Source organism: Labrus bergylta, chromosome 16 (assembly GCF_963930695.1).
Source record: "Labrus bergylta chromosome 16, fLabBer1.1, whole genome shotgun sequence".
Classification (NCBI taxonomy): Eukaryota; Metazoa; Chordata; class Actinopteri; order Labriformes; family Labridae; genus Labrus; species Labrus bergylta.
The window spans coordinates 1,524,627-1,550,637 of NC_089210.1; the positions used below are offsets into that span (position 1 = coordinate 1,524,627).

At 44.8% G+C, this 26,011-nt stretch overlaps 1 protein-coding gene across 1 annotated transcript in view; it reads right to left on the reverse strand.

The window, feature by feature from the left end:
- Positions 1-26,011, reverse strand: part of LOC110004733 (microtubule-associated serine/threonine-protein kinase 1) — a 42,923-nt gene that overhangs the window by 2,467 nt on the left and 14,445 nt on the right. The window contains 21 exon segments of the mRNA XM_065964762.1: positions 4-122; positions 308-567; positions 1,665-1,782; positions 1,785-1,824; positions 1,918-2,027; positions 2,191-2,313; positions 2,949-3,050; positions 3,130-3,295; positions 4,581-4,713; positions 4,804-4,942; positions 6,242-6,450; positions 6,603-6,679; positions 8,131-8,198; positions 9,199-9,331; positions 10,301-10,402; positions 11,107-11,316; positions 12,023-12,098; positions 12,521-12,681; positions 13,223-13,295; positions 14,609-14,684; positions 15,501-15,595. Of these exon segments, the coding sequence (XP_065820834.1) occupies positions 4-122; positions 308-567; positions 1,665-1,782; positions 1,785-1,824; positions 1,918-2,027; positions 2,191-2,313; positions 2,949-3,050; positions 3,130-3,295; positions 4,581-4,713; positions 4,804-4,942; positions 6,242-6,450; positions 6,603-6,679; positions 8,131-8,198; positions 9,199-9,331; positions 10,301-10,402; positions 11,107-11,316; positions 12,023-12,098; positions 12,521-12,681; positions 13,223-13,295; positions 14,609-14,684; positions 15,501-15,595 (2,590 nt within the window).

Here is a 26,011-nt window from a genome sequence, read left to right on the forward strand (position 1 = left end):
GACGGACTCGACGCAGGACGAGGTCCGTCGCCGCCCCGCGGGGCCCCTGTGGGTCCGGGAGCCCCAGATAGAAGCGCTGCTGTGTAGCGGCCCCGGTGCATCCGCAGGTCTCAAGAGCTTTTCTGTGAATCAATCAAATCATTAAAGGGTTAACAATTAGATCATGTGATGCATCAGAAGCTTCAGCCTGCAGCTTCAAGTCGCTGAAATATGGCGGGGGGTAAACGGTCATGGAGACCCTAAAGACCCCCCGTCACAGATCGTGATCAGATCACATCTCTGAGGTCACAGTGTCGTCCTCTCTCACCTCCAGCTGTGAGCCCGTTGCTCTCTTTAAGCGTCTGCCTCTGATCGCCCGGATGGCTAACAGCGCCCATGGCTCCTTCCAGAGAAGTCCCTCTGGCCTTCACCGGAGGCTGCCGGCTCGGGACGGGCAGCTCAGAGTCCACTTCCAGCGGAGAGGCCAGGCGGTGCGTATCCATGAGGGCGGAGAATCGTCTCCGGGCCCCCGACGGAGGGCTGGAGTCGCTCTCGAGGAAGGAGGATTCAGAGCAGGACAAACGCTTCCTGTAAAAAGAAAACATCAAGCTATAAGAGTTTGTGACTTCCTGGACTTCTGCAGACAGCCTCAAGTGGACGCTTGAGGAACTGCAGCTAACTTTTAAGGTAGCCTCGATTGCCCGGTCATGTGGATTTGCCCTGTACAACATCAGGAAGATCAGACCTTACCTGTCAGAACTACACAGCTCCTGGTACAGGCTCTTGTGATATCACACATCGATTATTGCAACTCTCTTCCTACAGTCACTATCAAACCTCTGCAGATGATACAAAATGCAGCAGCACGACTGGTCTTCAACCTTCCTGAAAGAGCACATGTCACTCCGCTGTTCATCTCCTCACACTGGCTCCCAGTTACTGCTCACATCAAATTTAAAACTCTGCTGCTCGATTACAAAACAGCGACAAAAACGTCTCCTCCTTACTTTAACTCTCTGATCCAGGTCTACACTAGACCCCCACTACGCTCTGCCAATGAAAGGCGTCTGATCCAACCTTCACAACAGGGTCCTAAGTCTCTGACTAGACTCTTCTCCTCTGTCGTCCCCCGGTGGTGGAATGAACTTCCAAACTCCCTCTGCACCTTTAAGAAAAAGCTAAAGACCCAGCTCTTTCATGAATACCTACTAACTTAATGATGATGGTCTCCATATTATTGATGATGATGATGGTAATGACGATGGTTTTTGTTTTGATAACGACGACTTATAAGATGGTTTCTATACTGATTAGAGCTCTCAAGAACTGCCCTCAATGTTGTGCTTTGCCTCTGGTCACTTCCTGTCAGCACCTGTGTGTCCAATCAGACTCAAAGCTGATCGTTTGCTCTTACTTACGTCGCTTTGGATAAAAGAGTCTGCTAAGTGAATTGTAGGATTTTGCACTTCTGCATCGGCTTCATTTCTCAACACTAGAGGTTGGCGTTTGATATTGAGGTGTCTTTGCGCTGGAATATCATCAGCACAATATTCTTTGAGAATTGAACCAGGAGACGGAGCAGATAGTTAGGTAGCAGTCATTGTGTGTTAGACGTGTTTATTCTAGACGACATTTAGACGGTATCAAAAACTGTTTCTGCTTCAGTTGTGTTGGTCTTCACTCACATCTCGGGCGATCCAGTCCTCCAGCTCTTGTCCCGGAGGGTGAAGCTGCCTAAGCTTTCTCTCTTGGCCAGTCGTTCCTCCCTCGGGACCTTGTGTTCCCTCAGAGTCACCCGGGGTGTTTCTGCTCCAGCTGGGACAGCTGCTCCATGCTGCTGTACACCTGCAGAGAGAAGGGAAGGTGTGAGTGTTACATGTGCTCAGGGATGACACATCTAGTTAAGGAAAGGAGGAAGGAGGGAAGTTGGGATGAGACCTTGCTGAATCGAGGGGAGCAGGAGGAGAAGCAGTGGATCTCCACAGGTTCATCGTCGTTGGTGTCCTCCTCGTCGTATGAGTGCACGTGATGGTAGCGCTCAGATCGGGCTGCGGAGGAAAGGACAAAAGATGTTGATGACTCAGAAGTCCCTGAGCTGTTTGTATGAAAAAGATTTTCCAGAGCTCAGAGGGGTCTGATGTTGGTGCCTCATCCCCCCCACCTCCCCCTCCCCATCCCCCCCACCTCCCCCTCCCCACACTGTAGACTTACTGTCAAAATAACTGGTGTCTTCCTCCGACTCCAGATGAGGAATGAACTCTGCCTTCTGTCTCAGCAGGCTGTTCCAGTTCACCTCCGTGAAGAAAGAGTGCTGCCTCACTTCAAAAGCACCACCTGGAGGGACGAGGGAGAGAGAGAGAGAGAGAGGGACGAGGGACGAGGGAGAGAGAGAGAGAGAGAGGGACGAGGGAGTGAGAGAGAGAGAGAGAGGACGAGGGAGCGGGAGCGAGAGAGAGAGAGAGAGGGAGAGAGAAGAGGAGAGAGAGGAGAGAGAGAGGGGAGAGAGAGGGGAGAGAGATAGAGAGGGAGAGAGAAGAGGAGAGAGAAGAGGAGAGAGAGAGAGAGAGAGAGGGGAGAGAGAGGGGAGAGAGATAGAGAGGGAGAGAGAAGAGGAGAGAGAAGAGGAGAGAGAGAGAGAGAGAGAGGGAGAGAGAAGAGGAGAGAGAGAGGGGAGAGAGAGAGGGAGAGGGAGAGAGAAGAGGAGAGAGAGGGAGAGAGAGAGGGGAGAGGGATAGAAAGAGAGAGAAGGAGAGATGTTTGTGCAAGTGTGAAAACTAGAATAATATTTTAATGCTTTTTAAAACAGCTGATATCTGTAGTGTCTATAAAGCTCGACCGATTGCAGTGACCCAGGAAGAACAAAAACCTGGAGACGTTAGGTAGAGACACATTGGTGTAGGTGATTTGATTTCCCCGTCTTTCTGTCCCTGTTATGACTCAAAGAGCTTTTTTATTCTGGCTTTATTTACCTGTTCCCAGTCGAACCAGTGGATTGGTCTGCAGGAGTGAGGAGATCAGATTCTGAGCATCAAGGGGGAGAGATTCTTCTCCTTCTGGCCACACGATGTCATCTATATGAGAGAGCAGAAAGCAAAGATTAAAAACACACCTCTCACAGTTCTGTGTAGTAAACACTGGATGTTGTCTCACCTGTGATGACCTGTCCAAACAGCTCCTCTGGAGTGTCTCCAAAGAACGGCACACAGCCCACCAGGAACTCATACAGGATGATCCCCATCGCCCACCAGTCCACCGGCTTCCCATAACCCTGACGGAGAATCACCTCCGGGGCGATGTACTCTGGAGTCCCACACACCTTAAAGACACACACACACACACACACACACACACACACACACACACACACACACAGCCCTGAGGATTACACACTTTACCCTCCTGAGTTCTGAAATAAACACACTTTTCAGATTTGAGAAACCAGCTGGTCTCCTCTGTGAGCATGTGTTGGGACACAGCTGACCCTGAGATAGAGGCACGTGTGTGTGTGAAGCGTATTTCAACCTGGCTCATTACAGAGATGCCAAGACAAGATGAAAGCCTGGTGAAGCTTTTTCATATGCAAATGAGTACGCACTGAACGCTAACAGACCTCTGGCTGCTGTGATTCCAAACTCAGGAAATAATGAGGATTACATTCAAAGCATGAACACCTTATCAAAGAAAAGAGATTTTAATAACTAAAGAAAGAGAACAGTAATGTCTGCCAACACGATGTGGAGATCATCTCAGGATGGAAATGAAGTCATCAAAGGGACGTTCATGTTTAAACTTCACTTGGATCATCATGAGGAGGAACACGATGTGATTATTAAAGGAGCAGTATGGGGGGCGCTGGTGGTGCAGTGGTTAGAGCGCGCACCCCATGTATGGAACCTATAGTCTTCCGAGCGGGCGGCCCAGGTTTGAATCCAGCCTGTGGCTCCTTTCCCGCATGTCATTCCCCTCTCTCTCTCTCCCTGATTTGCGACTCTATCCACTGTCCTATCTCTACATTAAAGGCGCAAAAAGCCCCCAAAAAAAGATTAAAGGAGCAGTATGTAACTCTGACACCTAGTGTTTAAAATGGGTACTGCAGTCTAAATTCTAACGATCATAGAGAGCTGTCTCCCCCCCCTCTCTAGAGTGGATGCTCACACAGGTCACCATGTGGTGGACTCTGAAGCTTCAGTGTTTATCCAGCTCTGCATGGGTCTGTAAACCTTTCTGTGTTCTAACCTCTCTCCATTTTTCAAAAGCATCTCCAATATTGATCCTAGTTTGAGCACGTTTCTGCTCGTGGAGCTTATTAGAAACATGCAGAGGCTTTTTAGGTCGGGTACAATCACTTCTATCTGAACCACTTCTCTTGCCCGCTTCCATCACTGCAACACCTGTTGACCTGATAACTGCTCTCATATCTGACAAACCGAGGGGTGTCTAAAACGGCCGTATGGGGGGTCTTAAAAGCGCCTACCTTCTCTGGTCCAAACAAATCCAGAGCATTCAGGAGCAGAATCTAAAGTTAGAAGGAGGACATACTGGCTGCTGCATTGACAGAGACATTAAATTGTACTGTAGACTGTTTTTTTTTCTTCTCCTACCTGTTTATCCAGGAACTCTCGAGTGTCCTTCTCGATGTGTCCTTCATACAGGTTGGTGGTCAGACTCATCAGACCCATCTTAGAAAGACCAAAGTCTGTGAGCTTGATGTGACCCATCGAGGTAATCAGGAGGCTGAGAACAGAAACAGAACACTTGAGTACAAACTTCCTGTAGAGTAAATTCCACCAGGCAACGTTTAGCGTGAGTATTATTTTGTCTTACTTGTCGGGTTTGAGGTCGCGGTGCACAATGCCGTAGTTGTGTAAGTACTCCAAAGCGAGGATGGTCTCTGCAAAGTACATGCGTGCCATTTCCACGGGCAGAGCCCCGATGTTCTTCAGCAGAGTGGCACAGTCTCCTCCTGTCGGCACAAAGTCTCTTTACTGTTAGGGCTCGCTGCTGACATTAGCAATTACCACAAACGTCTCCTGGTACCTCATGTCCAAGAACATCTTGGTTTCTATAAAGAGCGATGAGTAACACGCTCAACAATCATGACAGCTCTGCGACCTTAAATCTGTCGGCATGATGACTGCTCTTTGAGTCATTCTGGTAAAAATATTCCATGACTTAAGAAGTCTGAACTCCTCTTTAAAATGTTTTATACTGACAATTACACAACAACAATTTGTAAGGCAGCTGAGGAGGTGCAAAAAGCCATTTGTAAAACTTGAGTATTGTAAATGACCTTGTAGTACCCTGATGGCCCAGCAGGGGGCAGCAGACCACACTGGGAATCACTGCGCTACATTTGAAAAAACAGTTGTGTGGATTTGGGGCATTGCTAAAAAATGAATGTTTACACTTAGAAGAGTAACAGGAGTCCGGCCAGGAGATATCTGAGGACGACTGGAATGACATTTTGAACAATCAGGTCATAACAACCTGTTCAAGGGACTGACAGGAATTCTGCTGGAAGAACTTAATTTGTTTCTTTATCACCCCAAAGTTGAAGTTTTTGCAGCAGGGTTCTCAGGATCAGAACAAATGTTGGAGGCAATGTGATAAATCAATGGCAGATCACTTTCATGTATTTTGGGATTGCTCACAGGTCCAGCCATTTTGGAAGGAGGTTACAGAAGTAATGAGTGTTATGTTTAGAATAAATGTGGACTGCTCTTTTATCATTCTATACCTGGGCAAAATCCCGGACAATCTCATGTCAGACGATAAATATCTCTATAAAGTCCTTCTGGTTGCAGCTAAGAAAGCAATCACACGGAGATGGCTGCAGGCAAAACCCCCATCAAAGGATGATTGGTTAGCAATAATCAACGAAATACACGGCATGGAGAGACTGACCTTCTCATTAAGGCTAAAGTTTGACCAATATATAAAAGTCTGGAAGAAATGGAATATGTACTGTACGGAATGTAACTCTTCTTAACTGAAAAACCCTGATTTGTGTATTTTGACTAATGTATGGCTGTGTTACCTTTTTTCTTTTTTTTAATTTTTTATTCCCCTCTTTTCTTTTGTCTTGTTTTACTCTGAAAATATCAAAAAGAAAGTATCAAAAAAAACACACACACACACACACACACACACACACACACACACACACACACACACACACACACACACACACACACACACACACACACACACACACACACACACACACACACACACACACACACACACACAGAGTAATTCTCACCTTCCACGTACTCCATGACCATGCAGAGGTGGCGCCGTGTTTCGAAGGAGCAGAACATGGAGACGACAAAGGGATTCTCAGCGAAGGTGAGGATGTCTCTCTCCACAAAGGCCTGCTGGATCTGATTCCTCAGGATCAGGTTCTGCTTGTTGATCTTCTTCATCGCAAACCGCTGACGAGTCTCCAAATGGCGCACCAGGTACACAGCACTGAACGCACACATACAAACATACACTTTATTTAAACTCTGCTGCTCCTGTGCTGCTTAGTAAAGAGGTTTCTTTACAGGATCAGAGATGAGACGGTTCATCACTTTAAAGTCAATAATAAAATAAACATGAGATTCTTCTGCTCTGCTCACCCGTAAGCTCCGTTACTGATCAGCTTGATCATCTGGAAATCTGCTTCTCCGGGTGGTTTCATCGCTCTAATTTTACTCTGTGAATCAAAACAGAGAGAGAGTGTGACAAAAATCTAATCACACAATTAAAACAAAGCACACAAAGCGATCAAATAAAACAGCTGTTATCAATAAAACATATAAAATCACAGTCAGCAACAACTGGACGGTCAATAAACTCAAATAAAATACGGAAAAGTGCTCAGATTGAAGTGTCAGATCATGTCAATGGATGATATTTCCCAGGGAGGAGCATGTAGAGAGAGAAAAAAAAAAAGAGTCCAAAAACAGTTCCCTGTGGGACACCATACTTTACAGGACCACTTTAAAGCACCTGGTTCCCCTCTAGTGATTATTGTAGAGATATTATTACTACACAAAGTACAACTGTTGTTAGCAAGAATTAAACACCTAAAGGAAGAACGTTCAACTTTTTGATCCAGTAGATGTCACCCTTGAGCACCAGCATGAAACCAAAACAAACTGCTGTTTGGCCACACCTCCTCCATCCTGAAGCCTCCGCTCCCCTCCAGAGACACACCTCCAATCCCCCTCCTCTCATGTATGCACGGAGGAGTTTAGCGCAAATGGCGGACAAAAATGTCCTTTGCCAGCTGCTGTAAACACGGCTCTTACAACAACACAGCCAGCAGGACTCGAGCTTCTCACTCATTGTAGACAGTCATGACTCAGAGACACATTTACACAGAACAGACTTGATATCTGATATATTCATGTGTAACATCTTATGCTCTCTATGTAAGCCATTTCTCCCAGTTTGCAGAGGTTATGTGTGTTAACATTGTTTATAAATCAGACATCTTTTATTCATCAGTTATTCTTCATCCTGTGTGACTCTGTTGATGTACATTTGAACTTTATGTTAAAATAACTGTGCTGAGTCATCACTTCTCGACCACACTCGTCCATTATTTTGTCCACTTAACTTAATTTTCTCGTTTGGAAGTTTGCCTAATGCTGGATTCATGTCCTGAGGGGAAGGAGTTGGAGGGGTAGGGGGGTTTCCTGTTTTATTTTTTAGCACTTCAGCACAAATTAGCTAAATTAGACGGATGCAAGAATTTATGCCGAGTCATTCTCAGGTGATGCGAACATTTTCAGTGGAAGCAGCATTAACACCAGGCACAACAAATCCAGAGTTATAGTTCACCTCCAGTTTTAAAAATGCAGCATCACTATGTCCTGAGGATTAAAGAGACAGATTCTTTATCATCAGACAAAACACATTTTTAGTTGAAAAAAAAGAAGATGGGTGGGCATAAAGGGATCGGCTCGAAATCTATTTCTTTTCCAAGCGTAAACAGACGTTCATGTTTTTGCTCATCTGTGCAGCTCGATATTTCATGTTTCTGACACTCATAGGTCAGGTGACACGTGCGGGACGATACCTTGATCCAGAAACATTTGTTCTGCTAACGTTAGAAACGTCTGTCTGAATGAGTAGACCGGACTTTTAATCGATTCTCACCTCTGTGGAGTCGTCTGTTTCAGGTGTCAGAGGCCCCTCGCTGTCGTAGCTCTCCAGGTTAACCATCTCTGGAAAACAGAAACAAGAATAACTTCTTTATACTGAAACAAGAGTTCGCTGAGTCAAACAGCTCAGAGGAGGAGGACGACAGACACAGAAAGATTATCTGAAGATACAGTTGGGGAGCCGGTAGCCGACTGGTCAGTACTCGCCCATGGCTAAAGTCTTCCCGGGTTCAAACCAGACCTTTGGCTAAAGGTAACGGGACATTTGATCATGAAAACTTGCGCTGCTCTGAATAACTCTGAGGTTTTCTACACTCCTGCACTTTAACTTATGTATCACTGATTGCACAGCTCCCTATGTCAAAACTGTCCATTTACATCGACCTCTTTAATCTTTTCATATTTAAGAGTAGAATTAATGCTTAGTTAAATCCTGGTTGTATATATTCTCATTCTTAGTTTTGATATTTTTAGTGATTTTTTTTACTTTGTATTTAATATTATATTGTGCTTAAATTTGCTAATATTGTGTTTTTTGCTCATATTGTGTGTTTGGACAACCTGCTGCAGTAACGCCACAATTTCCCAGTTTGGGATCAATAAAGTAATTCTATTCTATTCTATTCTATTCTATTAATCCTACGCCGTCTGGAGTCTCCGTGATCAGAGCCCTTTTGCTACTGGATCTTTTTTTTCTTTTTAAAGATTTATTTTTTGGCTTTTTGTGCCTTTAATGTAGAGATAGGACAGTGGATAGAGCTGGACACCAGAGAGAGAGAGAGAGTGAGGAATGACATGCAGGAAAGGAACCACAGGCTGGATTTTAACCCGGGCCGCCTGCTTGGAGGACCACAGCCTCCGTACATGGGGCGAGCGCACTAACCACTGCACCACCAGCGCCCCTGCTACTGGATGTTTTGAGAGTTTAAAGCATCTCAGGACGAGTACCGAGAAATACGACGGATGTCTGCTCAGACGAGTCGTTACAAAACAAATCGCCCTGATAACATCTCAGTTCAAACCTTTGATCCTGGATAAACATTTCTGACTCCGCCCCCCTCACCTTCGATGGGGTCTCTGGTCAGCCCCAGCTGGCTGATGATGTAACGAGGGATGTCCGTCTTCATCAGGTGACCCTCCTTGGCGTGATCCTCGGCCGCCTCCAGCAGATGGTAGAACTCCTCGGGGTTAAACTCCTGCAGACCAGAGGGGGGGGGGGGGGGGGGGGGAGAAAGGATGACGTCATGAGGCGGAGGGATTCAGAGCGCTATAATTAACGATGACATTAACGAGGAGATTGGATTTCTGCCCGGGAATATTGCTTCCAGATTCGTCGATTTGAATGTGAATCAGGAAACAGTTTGCAGGAGAAATTAAAGAAAAATATGAGATGCCTCGGACTTGTATTTTTGTTGCCATGGTAACAAACATGTATTGATATTGTTTGATTTTTTCCTAGTTTCATATCAAAGATTAAAACCCTACGCCCCTGTATCCTCGTCCTCCTGATCTTTAAATTAGCGTCAGGGAGGTTTTTAGGGGCGGAGCTGAAAGCCGCGAAACGTTTCTCTACGCTCCCTCATTCAGATGCAGCGGCGTGCAGAAAACGAAGGCGGAGGAATCAATCTTCAGCGGTGCTGTTTTTCAGCTTTCGCTCATAATCAGAAAACTCGTCGGAGTGGCATGACTCATCAAGACTGTTATGAAACACACACACACACACACACACACACACACACACACACACACACACACACACACACACACACACACACACACACACACACACACACACACACACACACACACACACACACACACACACACACACACACACACACCTTGGGTTTAAATAACACGGTGGTCACGGTCTGGGTGAGTCAGGCTGGGCGGCGGCCGGCAGCAGGAGGTCGCTGTCTGCTGTGGAGAAAATTCTAATCTAAATGTAAATATCTGAACCCTCCACACACGCAGAGCGGAGCTGCACCGCTCCTTCCACGCCGTTTTAAACGCCGCAGTGTTTAAATACTGGTAACACAGGATCTGTGTGTATCGTGTTTATTGAAAGAAAATCAATTTGTCTTCATTCAGGAGAAGGAGGTGAGCCGTGAAGGGGGGGGGGGTTAATGATGGGTAAACACCGGAAAATAAGAGTCTCATCGTACCAGACACTCGAGGAGCCGGGCCGGTCGGGAGATGATGATGAGCAGCTTCTTCGCCAACTCGGTGACGAAGGCCACCTCGGAGCTCTCTGAACGCTCGAAGGCCTGACAGACGGAGACACAGAGACAAAGTTTGAGTTATTAATAAAAAACAATCAGACACAGAAAGGTCTCTGAACGCAGCACAGCAGGTTGATCTAATCAAGCTGCTTAAATCGAGTCTTTGATGGAGACACCTGATACCTGATATCTGCTCCAATAATCAGGAGCTCAATTAGCCCCCATCAACCCCACCCCATCCCCCTCTGCTGTTTAAACCACGTCTGTCACAAAGGCATCAGAAGTGAAAATGAAATGAAGATTTAAACGTCTCTAATCCAATTTCATCTGAAAAATTAGATCTGGAGAAACTTACCAACCCTGCCTTTAAGACATGTAAGCACATTATTTTCATTCGACATTTTTGAGGTGGGAGCCAAAGTTCTCAAATGTTGAAACTTCTTTCTCTGAATAAGGCGACAGCACACTCGTGCAAGCCCCAGCATCCTCTAAACGACAAAATGGGTGTGAAGAGCAACTTTCCCTGACAATAATGAAGTAAGGGTCGGTGTGAATCCCTTTTTGTCACAAAGGAGTGCATACTTCACGATCTACTCCAGTCTACTTTGAACTTTGATATTTGAGAGTTTCAAACTATTTTATGGCATTAAAAAGCTCAGAGATGTGTTAAAAATATTGCAGCTTTTATATTTATAACATTATTATCAGCTGAATGTAATAATGTCAATGACATTCACATCCTCACTCACATCCTGCAGGAGCTTCTCCAGGTTCTCCTGCAGCTCGAAGAAGTAGACCGACGTGATGAGACCCTCTCGGGCTTTGGCCAGGCAGTCTCTGGAGAGCTCGGCGATCTGGTGGTGAATGAAGCTGAGGACGCCGTCAGCCAGCGGGAGAACGTTTTCGGGAGAGAACGTCTGAATGAACTCGTTGAGCCGCCCCTCCATCTGAGCCGTGGCCTGGCGAGCGAGATAAAGACAGTGTCAGCAGGAAATGATCACTGTTAAATATTTCTGTCAGCTTGGTGAACGTTTCCTTTTCCTTCATTCATTTAGTTCCTGCAGAAAATGGCTCCAAGGCCCACTTTTGGGTCCCGCCCCACCAGTTGAGAACCACCACTTTTAGAGGACCCACTGTGCATTTCTTCCAGTTGACTCAAAGAGCTTTCACCTTGTTTGAACTCTAAAACCATAAAGCCCTAATTCCCTAAAAGTCTGGTTTGTTTATCGCTTGTGGAGGCTTTCAGCTCGTTTCCTTCAACACGACCGAAGCGTGCACAAAACATTTAAAAAAAGAGCCAAAGAAGGAAATCTCTTTTGTCCAACTCTTTCTAGCTGTTGAAGTATTTATAAGTGCAGTGAATGCACTTCATGCTCCCTCTGACAGGGCGAACTTATCGCGTCTTGGCAGTGCAGTATAATCTTGTTTGTTATGGTTCAGCAGCCCCCACGGCTCCTTTATTTAAACCATTCATTCATATAAATCTGAGCATGTTTGATCTGAAATTATTCCCCTTTTTATTCCTCTGATACTTCAGTTCTGACTTGATAGGATTAGGCAGTAAGTGATTTAAAATGGGTAAAATGCTCTGCAGGCCTACGGATATATCTAACTGTCTTGTTTGTTTTTGTGCAAAAGATGAAAAGAAGGAGGTTTGTGTTTCACCTTTGGAAAACGCTCTTTGTACACGTGGTTCATCATCACGATCTCATTATCGAAGCAGGAGGAGGAACGTCCCGGGCTGAGGAAAAAAACAGACAACTGAAATTAATCATTTATAGATTTTAGGTATAAAGGAGCAGTATGTAAGTCTGACACCTAGTGGTTAAAATGGGTACTGCAGTCTAAATTCTAAACATTGTAGAGAGCTATCATTTCACTCACTACACATCTCACTGATTGGAACTTTTATTATTGAATCCAGGTTGTTAATAAAAATATAAAGTGTTACATTTCTTCTATTTCCAGTTTCGTTTCAGGTCTAAATCAAATTCTAACATATTTGAGATGTTTTTGGCTTCAAACAGAAAAATCAAGGTCGGTTACATAAAATCAATAACAGGATCAAGCGGGTGCAGCCCCTGTAAATCTGCTTTGGAAGCGTCCTTTAAAAAAAAAAAAAAGAGGAGGGTGGAGGTTTAATCTCTTGGCCGCCCGCCTGACCTGAGGCTGCGGGAGCGTGGGCGCATGTGGGGGGAGCAGCGCCCCCCATCGTCGTCCGTGATGCTCTCGGTGCTGCCAAAGTGTTTGGATAAGAAGTGGAGCTCGTCCATGGTGGGCTGGAAGGGAAGCTGGTGCAGCCGCTCCTGAGAGGAACTGGAGGACTGGAGTGAGGGAAGTGGAGGAAGAAGAGGAGGAGGAAGAGGAAGAGGAAGTGGAAGAAGAAGAGGAGTAGGAAGAGGAAGTGGAAGAAGAGGAGGAGGAAGAGGAAGTGGAAGAGGAGGAGGAAATGGAAGAGGAAGAGGAGGAGGAAGTGGAAGAGGAGGAGGAAGAGGAAGGAGGAGGAAGAGGAGGAGGAAGAGGAGGAGGAAGTGGAAGAGGGAGGAAGAGGAGGAGGAAGAGAAGGAGGAAGAGGAAGAGGAGGAGGAAGAGGAAGGAGGAGGAAGAGGAGGAGGAAGAGGAAGAGAAGGGAGAGGAGGAGGAAGAGGAAGAGGAAGAGGAAGAGGAAGAGGAAGAGGAGGAGGAAGTGGAAGGAGGAGGAGGAAGAGGAAGAGGAAGAAAACGAGAACATTAGAGTGGGAGGAGAGGAACAAATGCCTGAAAATTAATGACAAAACTGAAACTGAAAACTTAAACCTAAATATTAACGATGAAGCCGGATTGACTCGTCTGTTTCTACCGATGAAAACGCAAAGTCGTTGTTACCGTGGAGCTTGGCGTGTTGGTGCCATATCCAGACGAGGGCAGAGAGGCTAAAGACCAGCGTCGTCCGTCAGCTCTGCAGAGAACACAAATATTAAATCATTAAAAAACGGACAATTGAGTCATAGGACATATGTCATATTCTTAAAGAAACTGTTTGGGAACATCTCAGTCTCTGCTGCACATAAACATAAAGTTGGATATGATACTCGAGTCCACCGCCATCGGACTGTGTCGTCCCTAAACCTGCTGAAACTCTCAGCTCTTTTAAATCGAGGTTGAAGACACACCTGTTTACAGCTGCCTTTCATTAAACAGCTTTAACAAGATTTTAAACTCTAACTCTGCACTGTAATTATTATTATTATTATTAAAATTTTTTTTAACTCTTTTAATTTCTTTACTTTTATTTTTTTTAATTTAAATTAATTTTATTTGAATTATTTTTATTTGAACATATTTTCAGATTTAATAATTTCAGTGATTTTTAAATGTTCTATTTTAATGTTTTCTTTCCTCTGTCATGATGCTTTTTAGTTCTTGTGTGAAGCACTTTGAATTACCTTGTTGTTGAAATGTGCTACATAAATAAACTTGCCTTGCCTTAATTTTTATATCTGTATGTTTATTCCTTCGTACAAAACACAGGCCTCGTTTGAGAGTAGATCCTGAAAACAAAGAGTGTCTACCTGCTTTAGAAAAAAGGATTAAATAAACAAGTAAACAAACACCAACATGGCCACCTGTTCACACGCCTAGCGGGCAGTGTGTTGCTGAAGCAGCTTGAATAAAAACGCAGGGACACTGAGGATGTCATGTCCTGGCTCTGTCCTCCATGAGTCAGCCTGCGCGGTGTGCAGGAAGAGGCTCCCTGCTCACCAGGATGTGTGAGACCTCGACCGACTGCAGACCCACACCTCGTCTGTTCTCCGACGCTCACGCTGACATCAGCTCTAATCGTCTTTCTTCTGCTCAGCTCCCTCAAACATTGCAAACCTGTTTGTAGTACCCCAGGCTGGCTACACACCAGACGATGTTAGGCCCTATTTTAAAACTCACTGAGCTTTATTTATCCAGTAGCAAAGCCCTTTTTTTATAAGGTTTATGTTTGGCCTTTATTTAGAGATAGGACATTAAATAGAGTCAGAAATCGAGAGAGTGGGACAGGTAGCAAAGAGGGCCATAGGTCAGAATCAAACCCGGACTGCCAGCTCAGAGGACTTCAGCCTCTGCACATGGGACGTGCACGTTCACCACTAGGCCACCGACCCCCTAAAGCCACTTTGTTCTAACACCACTTCAGCGCACCACATACGTCTTCCTCCGCCTATTTCCCAGAGCAGACTGATAATGAAATCATGATTTTTTGTCGTGTTTCAAAGCAGTGACCTTCTGGAGGAGGCGAATGAGAAGTGTGCCGGGTTGCTCGGAGAGAAGTTTCTTGGGCTGTCCAGAGGGCTGCTTCCTGCGGGGACAAAGAGACACACAGAGAGACGATGAGAGACGAGAAACACAAAGAGTCTAAAATGAGATTAGAGAAAGATTCAGCTCTTTCTATCGTTTACCACATGGACAAAGAAAAAGAAGGAAGGGAGACAGCTCTCCTTAATGTTTGGACTGCAGTACCCATTTTAACCACTAGGTGTCAGAGGTACATATTGCTCCTTTAAAGTCTTTCTATGTGATTTTTTACACTTAAATGTAGAAATCAAGTATCTCCTCTGAAAATAACTCTGTGAGTCATGACTGTCTACAATGGGTGTAACACCCGAGTCCCACTGTCTGTGATGTTTTCAGAGTTTTCAGAGTCCTATCTTCACTTTGTTTACATCGCCGGGACGGCCGGCTGACTCCTCCCCTCGTGTATAAAAGTTGTTTAATTGAGGGACTAGAGAAAAGAAGAATAACATACTGTACTCACTGCTTAACTGTGTTTCTAGATCACGCTCATTTCAGGTAAATTTACATGCAGTGTGAAGATACCAGCATAATAAAGATCACTAGCATTAGCATGCTAACACAACAATGCAGCGCAGGTTGTTTTGGTTTCATGCTGGTGCTCAAGGGCGACATCTGCTGGATCAAAAAAATCACATATAAAGACTTTAATAAGTGTGTTTTAGAGTATGACTTCAGGTCAGACCCCGGCTATCTGTTTCCTCTGTTTTCATTCTTTATGTAAGCTAACTGAGAGTGGTCAAACTGTACATTTAAATACTTAAAGAGTTCTGGAGCACCAAGGTCAAAGGTCATCATTGTTATGATGTGTTCTGATACGTACCGAGGTGTCCAGGGAGCGGCAGAGGGGAGTGCGGGCGAGGCAGCGTGGGAGACGTGGTCGTCAGGATCAGGCTCTTCCTGTTGCTTGTACGACAACTACAAAGAAAACAAATAAAAAGAGAGAGAGAGAGAATGCATATTAGAAAAGGAGTTTATTACATTTACTTTGTTGAAGTACTTAGTTGTGCATTTTGCAGGAATATGTACAAAGAATCTGTGTCTGTATGGGCGCATAAGCAGCAGATATATGTGAATGCAGGGCTCGCTGCAGGAGCCAACAAAGATAAAAGGAATTCAATTTCCTTTAGTCATCCATCCCTGTCTGCCTGCCCCGAGCCGAGATAAGAAATGAGAGAGAGAGAACAAGAAGAGAGAGAGAGAGCGGCAGAGACAGAGAGAAATCAGCAACAAGCGAGAGAGAGAGAGAGAGAAGAAAGGAGCCAGATAAGAATCATAAAAAAATAATAAAATTCCAGGAACATTTATTTTTCTATGACTTCATGTTCTCATGGGCACTTAAAAGCTCACACTGAGTCACCTCGCAGATTCATCTCGCTCATGATGTCACTGCGTCTGACTAACAAACCATCAGGTGCTAAATTGAGCAGCAAGCTTTGAGGAGGCGTTGACAAATGAAGCCAACGTTGAAGAGAGAGAAACTGCAGTTCATCGAGTGACCACTAGAGGAACAAATAAAGAAACATGTTCACAGCCTGATTCATAAAACAGTTTTGGTCTCTTCAGCTCATTTCTTTTTTCATTCAAACTGACTTTAAAACAAAGTTTATGTCATTACTGAGGCGGTGATATAGGATTCAATTATTTTATTGGATATTTGTCAAGGTGTTAGTGAAGGTGAGATCCTTTAATTATTAACCTGGATATGAAGAAGCCTCAAAAAACACATCAATCATCAATGAAGATGTGTGTGTGTGTGTGTGTGTGTGTGTGTGTGTGTGTGTGTGTGTGTGTGTGTGTGTGTGTGTGTGTGTGTGTGTGTCTGGAGGAAATGCTGCTCACATGTGAACCCATGGGACGGCGGCTGAGAGGCCGACAGTTCTCTAAATCTGACAGAGATGTTTTTGTTTTGTTTTTTTGACACTGTCAGGATGCTCTGATTCTAAAACTCGTTGATCAGACTCTTTTATCCAAAGTGAAGAAGATTAGAGAGTAAGAACAACACAAGCACGGACCAGGAGACGAGGAAACAACATCAGTAGATTTCAGTCTTTGATCGGACCCACAGAGGCAGAGCACTTTTTTGGGGGTTCTGAAAAGGCGCTGTGTCCCCTTTGGTTGTCAGTCTGGAAAAGCCATCAGAGCTCTACCAGAGGATCTCAGACTGCGTCCTGACTCATAGGGGGGATAAAAGCTAAGGAATATATGAGGGGGCGAGGCCGTGAAAGAATGTTAAAATCAACAGGCAGCCGGTGAAGAGATGCTCAAATCAGGGTGATGTGACGCTTTAGGGCAGCACAGATTCATCTCCAAAAGAAAGAGAGAGAGAGAGAGTTAAATAGAGTCAGACTGAGCAGCAGGTTAGTCTTCTCAGTGCTGCAGGAAATCATCGTAGGCCGGCTGTAAACACAGAAACACAGAAACCTGCCCGTGCATTTCTCCTCTCGTGTTCTGCTTCAGTGTAAACATGTGGACACTAACAGGCGAGTATGTACTTCAAGCATCCAGAGAGGAGGGTGGAAGCTGCTGATGCAGAGTCCAAATTTCAGAGTGAAGCCGGGGGGGATGAAGGGGTGAGGAGAGGAGAGGGGGGAGACACACTTCACTGCACTTCACTCAGTAAATCTGGATTCTACCGGCTGTTGCTGAGGGCCAGAGAGAGAGAGAGGGAGGGATGTGCAGACAAGGAGGAGGAGGAGGAGGAGGTATGCAGGAAGATAGCGTTGTTAGCATAGACGGTATAAATAATGGATGGAGCCACGCTGACGTCACCCGTTGGTGTTTCTGAGCCTGAAGTTGTGTGTCTACTTGCAGCTGCCATGTCGGTTTTTACTGGAGCCGAACGTGATCATATTTGGACATGAGGCCCGAGCTGAAGAGGAGTTAGAGGTCTTCAAAACACCAACATACCAAAGCTAGACTGTCTGTGCTCTAAGACAAACAAATTAACTTACCACACTTATAACGAGAACAAGTTCAGACAAAGGCACCATAAACACTTCAACTAATGTGTAACTTGGATGTAAACAAGCAAAGTAAACGGAGAGCATCGGACATGAGCAGCAATGATTTCTGTATGTTGTGCTGAGTCATGTTTAACTGACATATCAACCAGAGCAGTGCGTAACCACATTTAGCACGGCATCTGGACGTAAACCTGCAGGGAGGACTGAAGGCGATGCTAGCACTGCTAACGTTAGCCACACTTAACAAACCAAATTATTATTGTTTGTTTACCCTCAAACTAAAAGGTTTGTCTCATTTCTGACTATCTCCTGTGTTTTCTTACCTCTTGATTTTTGGGTGGGGGTATTATACACATGGAAGTGTGAGCAGATGACACGCCTTAAAGCCAGACTAACAGGAGCCTTCATCCTCTGCACCCTGCAGCACAGAGACCATTAACATCGATCACAGCTGAACGCCCAATCATATGAAACTAAAGAACAGTATCCAGGTTACAGAGAGGGAAAGAGAGGTGGATCTAAAGGCCATAATGGCTATAAGAGACTTCAAAGGGAGAAATGAAGAGGAGGGAGAACACTGCAGATGAGGAGGTGTGTTTATATGGAGGAGAAGGGAGTGACAGTGGAACATAAATCACTCATATTTAGGAAAATGCAAAAAAGGTGTTTAGTTTGAGTTCTAAATGTAGTGCTCATGAAGCGTGCATCGTTATTTCTTATGCAAATCTGTGGTGAGGTTTTAGGACAGTGTCTAAAGGCTGGCTCATTTTATTTTAGTTGTAAAAACAAAAGAAGTTTATTAGGTGTCTTGGACCCCGGAGGGAGAGGAAGGAGAGGGAGCCAAGGGCACATGAGGTGTTGTTGTTAGGCAGCGATCAGGCTTCTAATAACGCCGACCGGGGACCACAGGGAGGGAGAGGCAGGAAGAAAAACAATGTACAGTTTATATCACTTCAATCTAATCACCTGCTACTGGTCTTAATACAACAATAACCTACTTGGTGTAAAGTACAGCAGTAAAAGCAGTGTTTTGTAACCATCAATCAAGTTCCACTCAGTGAGCTGTGTAGTGAGTGAGATGATAAAGGTATCTTACTCTCTGATCATTAAGGAAACATGCTATGTTGAAGTGCTGGCTTCTCTGACAACAATGCAGCAGCCAGTATGTCCTCCTTCTAACTTTAGATTCTGCTCCTGAACGCTCTGGATTTGTTTGGACCAGAGAAGGTAGGCGCTTTAAGACCCCCCCCCACACAGCCGTTTTGGACGCCCCTCGGTTTGTCAGATATGAGAGCAGTTATCAGGTCAACAGGTGTTGCAGCGATGGAAGCGGGCAAGAGAAGTGGTTCAGATAGAAGTGATTGTACCCGACCTAAAAAGCCTCTGCATGTTTCTAATAAGCTCCACGAGCAGAAACGTGCCATGTCCAGTTTGGTTTGCTTTCTCTGAATCTTTTAACTTCTCTTAACCGCTGTCTCCACGTCTTCTTTTAACCTGTGTCGACCTCATTCATGCCATAAGCTCCACCATGAGGAGTGACGCTGTGAGCCCAATTAGCAGAGAATTCTGTTTAGAGCGCCGTGCTTTCTAGATGTAAGTGTCAACAGCAATTCAATCATTTTAGGGTAAATTTTCAATTATTTTAATTTAAATGAAAAAAATAAAGCACAGAATTTAATTAGCACAATAAAACTTAAAAAATAAAAATAATAACAAAAAAAATGAAAATAAAATAAAAAAATAGAACAAAAACAAAAACAAAAAATAAAAAATGTACCCTTTCATTTTAGGGTAAATTTTCATTTACAATCATTTTGTCCTTCCTCTCGTCAGTACGGTGAATCAGACATTATTTCAACTCTGTTTAAAGTAGTTAATCCAACAGAAGCTGTGCAGCTGGTCACGCACGCCGCAGTAAAAGGCGAGGACAGAGTCCAAAGCGGTCGTGTTGAAGGCCCGAGGCCAAACACTGTCGTCCCTCAGCTGCATCACATCTCCACTCAGCTGCACGGACCATTGTGTTCAAAATAAAAAATAAACACACCACCTCGGCTGAAACGCGGTGACCAGGAGGAAACAACACGCACTCTTCCTGACCCTTTTTTTTTATTTTAGCTCTGTTGTTTCCCTCACAGCCTCTTAGCGGGGGGATGCTAAGTCACTATTTTCTGGTTGTTTTTCAGTAATAGGCTCAAATCTTCTGTCTCAGTCTGGGGATGAAACAGCAGCTGACAGGAGCAGTTCCTCTCATGCACACGGGTACATTTAGCGCCGTAGAGGAGCCCGAAGTGTTTTCCTGTAAAAGAGGCTCAGAGAGGGAGACATGAAGAGGAGGAGGAGAGGACGATCAAAGAGAATAAGCGTTTATTACTCAAAGAGGAGAGGACAGACGGGGCACTTTCCTGAATCAGGAGATAATGGGAGATGTAGCAGCTCAGCTTGTGTGTACTGAATCCTGCGTCCTCTTGAGAAGAGACTCTACGGCCTGACTCAGGAGTCTCCTCGGCCTGAGTCTGACCTCCTTTGGTTTGAATAGAATTGGTTAAGTTGAGTTTGTTTACGAGCTGCAGGACGGCATTCATCTGTTTGTGTGTGAGCCGTTAGCCACACGGCAAACCTCGACCAAATCACCTGTCAGGTTGTCAAAATGATCAACACTCTTCGATATCGAAACAACAAAAGCTCAGTCTGTGTCTGAAACAACAGATTACATACTCAAACAATACTGCATACTAACCCGAGTGTTAGCATGTCATTAGCAACATGCTAAACTACAGCTCAGGTGAGACAAATTTTGCAAATGACAGTAGGAAACCTCCCTAAGGTTGCCCCAACTGACAGCACTCCCCCTCCATGCCCTGCACATGAGTTTCTGCTGTGAGAACTAAAGTTTGTCGATGAAAGTCAGCGACGCAAAATGAAGAGGAGTGATCTGTGTGGGAGTGAAAAAAAGAAAGAGGAAGACGAGTTAAGAGTCGGGACACTGGACCCCCAATAAACGCTCAGGGTACGCACACGTACGCACTAACCCTGCAGTGGGCGTGCACTCCTGGGGGGCGATGAGCCCAGGAGGAGGGGCCTACTTTGAATGTTGTGTTTCTACTGACTCCACCTTTAAGGCTGAATCTTTCCTCACTTAGCAGAAAGAAAGAAAGAAATGAGAAGGACAAAACAGAGAGCAGGAGAAGACAGCTGAGTGCAGAGAGGCGAGCATGCGCGTCTCTGATGCTCACGTAACCAAAGTGAGCCGGTCCCTAATGGACGGGCAGACAAGGATATCACCCCAGGGCCCTGCGCTCCGTCTCAGCCTCCTGCACAACCTTCACCTTCATTATCTTAATCAGTCACCCGCTTGTCGCCCCTCTCTCTCTCTCTCTCTCTCTTCCCTGCCTGTGACTTTGCCGTGTTAACGTTTCCACAGTGACATGTTTGAATCCATCTTTTGGCTTTTTGGAACAACACTGTCGTTTCATTCATTATTTAAGAGTCTGACGACCACTGGGTAACATTAACTCCATATGCCCCCCCCCCCCCCCCCCCCCCCGTGTGTGTGTGTGTGTGTGTGTGTGTGTGTGTGTGTGGGCTCAGGTGTGTCACAGTAAGAAACCCCGCTGAAATAAAAGCCGCTTTAATTCCACATCAGCGGGGAGAGAGGAGTCGCTGCAAGAGACTGAGCACTAAATCTACGGCTGATGTCGCTGCAGAAGAGCCCCCCCCTGTCGCCTCCCCGTGCTTTAATGTCAGCTCAAATGTTCTGCCTGTTGACATCAGAGTGACTGAACAGACCCATTATAAACACAAAGGGAAGTGGGTCCTTTTATTAATTATTTGTTTTATTTATTTGTGAACATCTCTTAAAGCGAGGTAAACCCTTCATGATCATCAGACCGAAACACTTTCAGCTGACGGCTTTTCAAGTCTGGTTCTGCTCAAGGTTTCTGCCTCTTGAAGGAAGTTTTTTCTCGACAATGTAAATTCACTGAATGTTGTTAAGGTCTGTCTTCATGGTGGATTAATGTCGGTCTCTAATTTAAATTTTGCACTTTAAACGTTTGACGGTCCTAATCTACAGATGTTCTTTCTGATTCTCCACTGGATCGAGTTTTGAATGATCTGATGAGCTCGGAGGAATGTTGACTTCAGTCCTTAATATCAAACATGTTTGATGTGTATGGTCCGAACCCCGAGGCCAGCTGAGCACGCACTCTGAGGACCACGGTTCATTTTGGCGGCTTTTTTAGATTTAGTCTTTGGAAGAAAATGTTTTCTAGTTTCAGTCACAAATTCGATTTTTAAATTTTATCCGATGAAGACGCAGAAGAGTCGTTGTATCAGCAGCACCCCCCCCCCCAAAATCATCGTGTTGTGTGCAGCAGGGACTCACTGAGACCGCCCCACCGGGGAGGATGAAGCCGAAACCGGGGGATAAAAAAGACAAACTACAAATGAATTGAAGTTTTTCTTTCTTTTAAACAGAGAGGCGTTTTCCTTCAAAGTGATGACGTGGAAAAACAGCCAATCAGTGGTAGTCTTGACCAGTCTGGATGTAAAATCCAGAATCAACCCAGTCTGAGACCGAGACCAGACCAAGACCGCTTTCAGGTACTACATCAGTAGTGTCTAGCAATTAAGTCGCCATGGTGACGCCGTGTGTGATTTTCAGTGTGTGAGGTGTGATGTGTGTATCTCACACACACACACACACACACACACACACACACACACACACACACACACACACACACACACACACACACACACACACACACACACACACACACACACACACACACACACACACACACACACACACACACACACACACACACAGCACCATCCTCCAGGCTGTGATTTTTACACTTCAGTTACACCGCCAACGACGGCGCCCCAGTGGATCCACGACCTGCGACCTTTACACCTCTGTGACTCTGACAGCAGCTGTATCAGGTTTGACTTGAAGAAGCGACATTTAACGGGCTAGCATCCAAAGCAAAGTGTCCCCCAAATAACCCACCTGTCGTCAGACCTCAGGGAAAAACAACAATCAGACATGAACGAGTCAGAAGGAAAAGAAATCAAATCTCTGATTGATAAACGTCGGACGGTGAATCAGCGAAACAGAAGGTCTGCTGGAAATGTCAATCTGATGAGTCAGGGGCTTCATCTTATCCTCAACGTGATGTCACACTCACATCAGGTCAGCACAACACAATAAACACAAACAACACAAGAAAACAAACACAAGAAACTAAATAAACACAACACAACACAAACAACACAACACAACACAACAAACACAACACAACACAACAAACACAACACAACAACACAACAAACACAACACAACACAACACAACACAACACAATAAAACAAACACAAGAAACAAAATAAACACAAGAAACACAACACAACACAAACAACACAACACAACACAAGACACACAACAAACACAAATCAACAAACAAACCACAAAAAAAACACTATAAAACAACACAAACAACACAACACAACACAACACAAGACACACAACAAACACAACACAACACAACAAACACAACACAATAAAACAAACACAAGAAACAAAATAAACACAAGAAACACAACACAACACAAACAACACAACACAACACAAGACACACAACAAACACAACACAGCAAACACAACACAAACAACACAACAACACAACACAATAAACACAACATAATAAACACAAAAACACAAACAACACAATAAAACAAACACAAGAAACAAAATAAACACAAGAAACACAACACAACACAAACAACACAACACAAGACACACAACAAACACAACACAACACAACAAACACAACACAAACAACACAATAAACACAACAAACACAACACAACAAACACAACACAATAAACACAACACAACAAACACAACACAATAAACACAAACAACACAACACAACAAACACAACACAACACAACAAAAACAACACAACAAACACAACACAATAAACACAAACAACACAACACAACAAACACAAACAACACTACAAACACAACACAACAAACACAACAAAAACAACACAACAAACACAACACAATAAACACAAACAACACAACACAACAAACACAACACAACACAACACAACAAACACAAACAACACAACACAACAAACACAACAAACACAAACAACACAACACAACAACACAACACAACAAACACAGCACAATAAAAACAACACAACAAACACAACACAATAAACACAAACAACACAAGACAATAAACACAACACAACAAACACAACACAACAAACACAACACAACAAACACAACACAATAAACACAAACAACACAACACAACAAACACAACACAACACAACACACACAAAAAACACAACACACACAAAAAACACAACACAACACAACACAAGAAACCCAACACAATAAAAACAAACAACACAACACAACACAACACAACACAACAAACACAACACAACAAACACAACACAATAAAAACAAACAACACAACACAACACAACGCAAGAAACACAAAAAAAACACAAGAAACACAACACAACACACACAAAAAAACACAACACAACACAACACAAGAAACACAAAAAAAACACAACACAACACAACACAACACAACACAACACAAGAAACACAACACAACATGAGGTGATGCGTTCACATCTGCTCGTTTCAAACTTTCACTACGAGTCTGTTTTGTACATTTCTCTGCAGACGAAGAGCGGAGCATCACAGAGATCAAAATCAAAGCAGAGCATTCTGAATCATCCAAAGCCTCCACATTAAGACAGGAAGTAAACGCTCAGCGCTCCTCCTGCGTCTCTAGTTTTACCTTTTTGTGCGTCGGAACATGTCGCAGGTTTCTAGGCGTCGCTCGAGGCAACAGGAGCAGAAAGAGGCGAGGGCGAGTCAGAGAGCGTCAGGGCTCATCGCAATACAAAACAAACTGACGCTGCTTCAACCTTTAGATGTCTGTATGGTGTGTGTGTGTGTGTGTGTGTGTGTGGCAGAGAGAGAGAGGAGAGAGAGAGAGGAGAGAGCGAGGACGAGAGAGAGAGAGGAGGAGAGAGAGAGAGAGAGAGCGAGGAGGAGAGAGAGAGAGGAGGAGCGAGAGAGAGAGAGGAGGACAGAGAGAGAGAGGAGAGAGAGAGGAGAGAGCAAGGAGGAGAGAGAGAGAGGAGAGAGAGAGAGGAGGAGAGAGAGAGAGAGAGGAGAGAGAGAGAGAGAGAGAGGAGAGAGCGAGGAGGAGAGAGAGAGAGGAGGAGCGAGAGAGAGAGAGGAGGACAGAGAGAGAGAGGAGAGAGAGAGAGGAGGAGAGAGAGAGGAGGAGCGAGAGAGAGAGAGAGCGAGAGGAGGAGAGAGAGTGAGAGAGAGAGTGAGAGAGAGAGAGAGCGAGAGGAGGAGAGAGAGAGAGAGAGAGCGAGAGGGAGGCAGGGTGGGTCTGTCTTTAAGAGAGGAGAGAGAGTGAGAGAGAGAGAGAGAGGAGGAGAGAGAGAGAGAGAGAGAGAGAGAGAGGAGGAGAGAGAGTGAGAGAGAGAGAGAGAGAGGAGGAGGAGAGAGAGTGAGAGAGAGAGAGAGGAGGAGAGAGAGTGAGAGAGAGAGAGTGAGAGAGAGAGAGAGAGAGGAGGAGAGAGAGTGAGAGAGAGAGAGAGAGAGGGAGGGATGGAGGGAGGCAGGGTGGGTCTGTCTTTAAGAGAGGAACAACAAAAGGCAGCAGGGGATTGTGGGTCATTTTCTCAAGGCTGAAGATGCTTCAGAGTGAAATATGCAGATTTGTCTCAGTCTGGGGATGAAAGAATAAAAGAATCTGATGTGGAGTTAAAAGCTTTTTTTTTCTCTGCAGGCTGCATGGCGTGAATGAATGAAGCTGAGAGGGAATCTTACTCAGCAGAGAGTGAAGATATGAGTGAAGGACGAGGTCATGTGGACTGTTACGTAACATGAGAGGCAGATGTTGAATGGAAAATAAAAAAGGATTCTGATGACGATGAATACGTCACACACACACACACACACACACACACACACACACACACACACACACACACACACACACACACACACACACACACACACACACACACACACACACACACACACACACACACTCTGAATGACAGAGGGAAGCAGACAACAGATTCTTATGAGAAATATCCAGAAGGAAATGACAGATTGTGGGATTCACTTTTAAAGTAAACCTCCTGTACGTTAAGAAAGTCAGTATGTCCTCCTTCTAACTTTAGATTCTGCTCCTGAATGCTCTGGATTTGTTTGGACCAGAGAAGGAAGGCGCTTTTAAGGCCGTTTTGGACGCCCCCTCGGTTTTGTCAGATATGAGAGCAGTTATCAGGTCAACAGGTG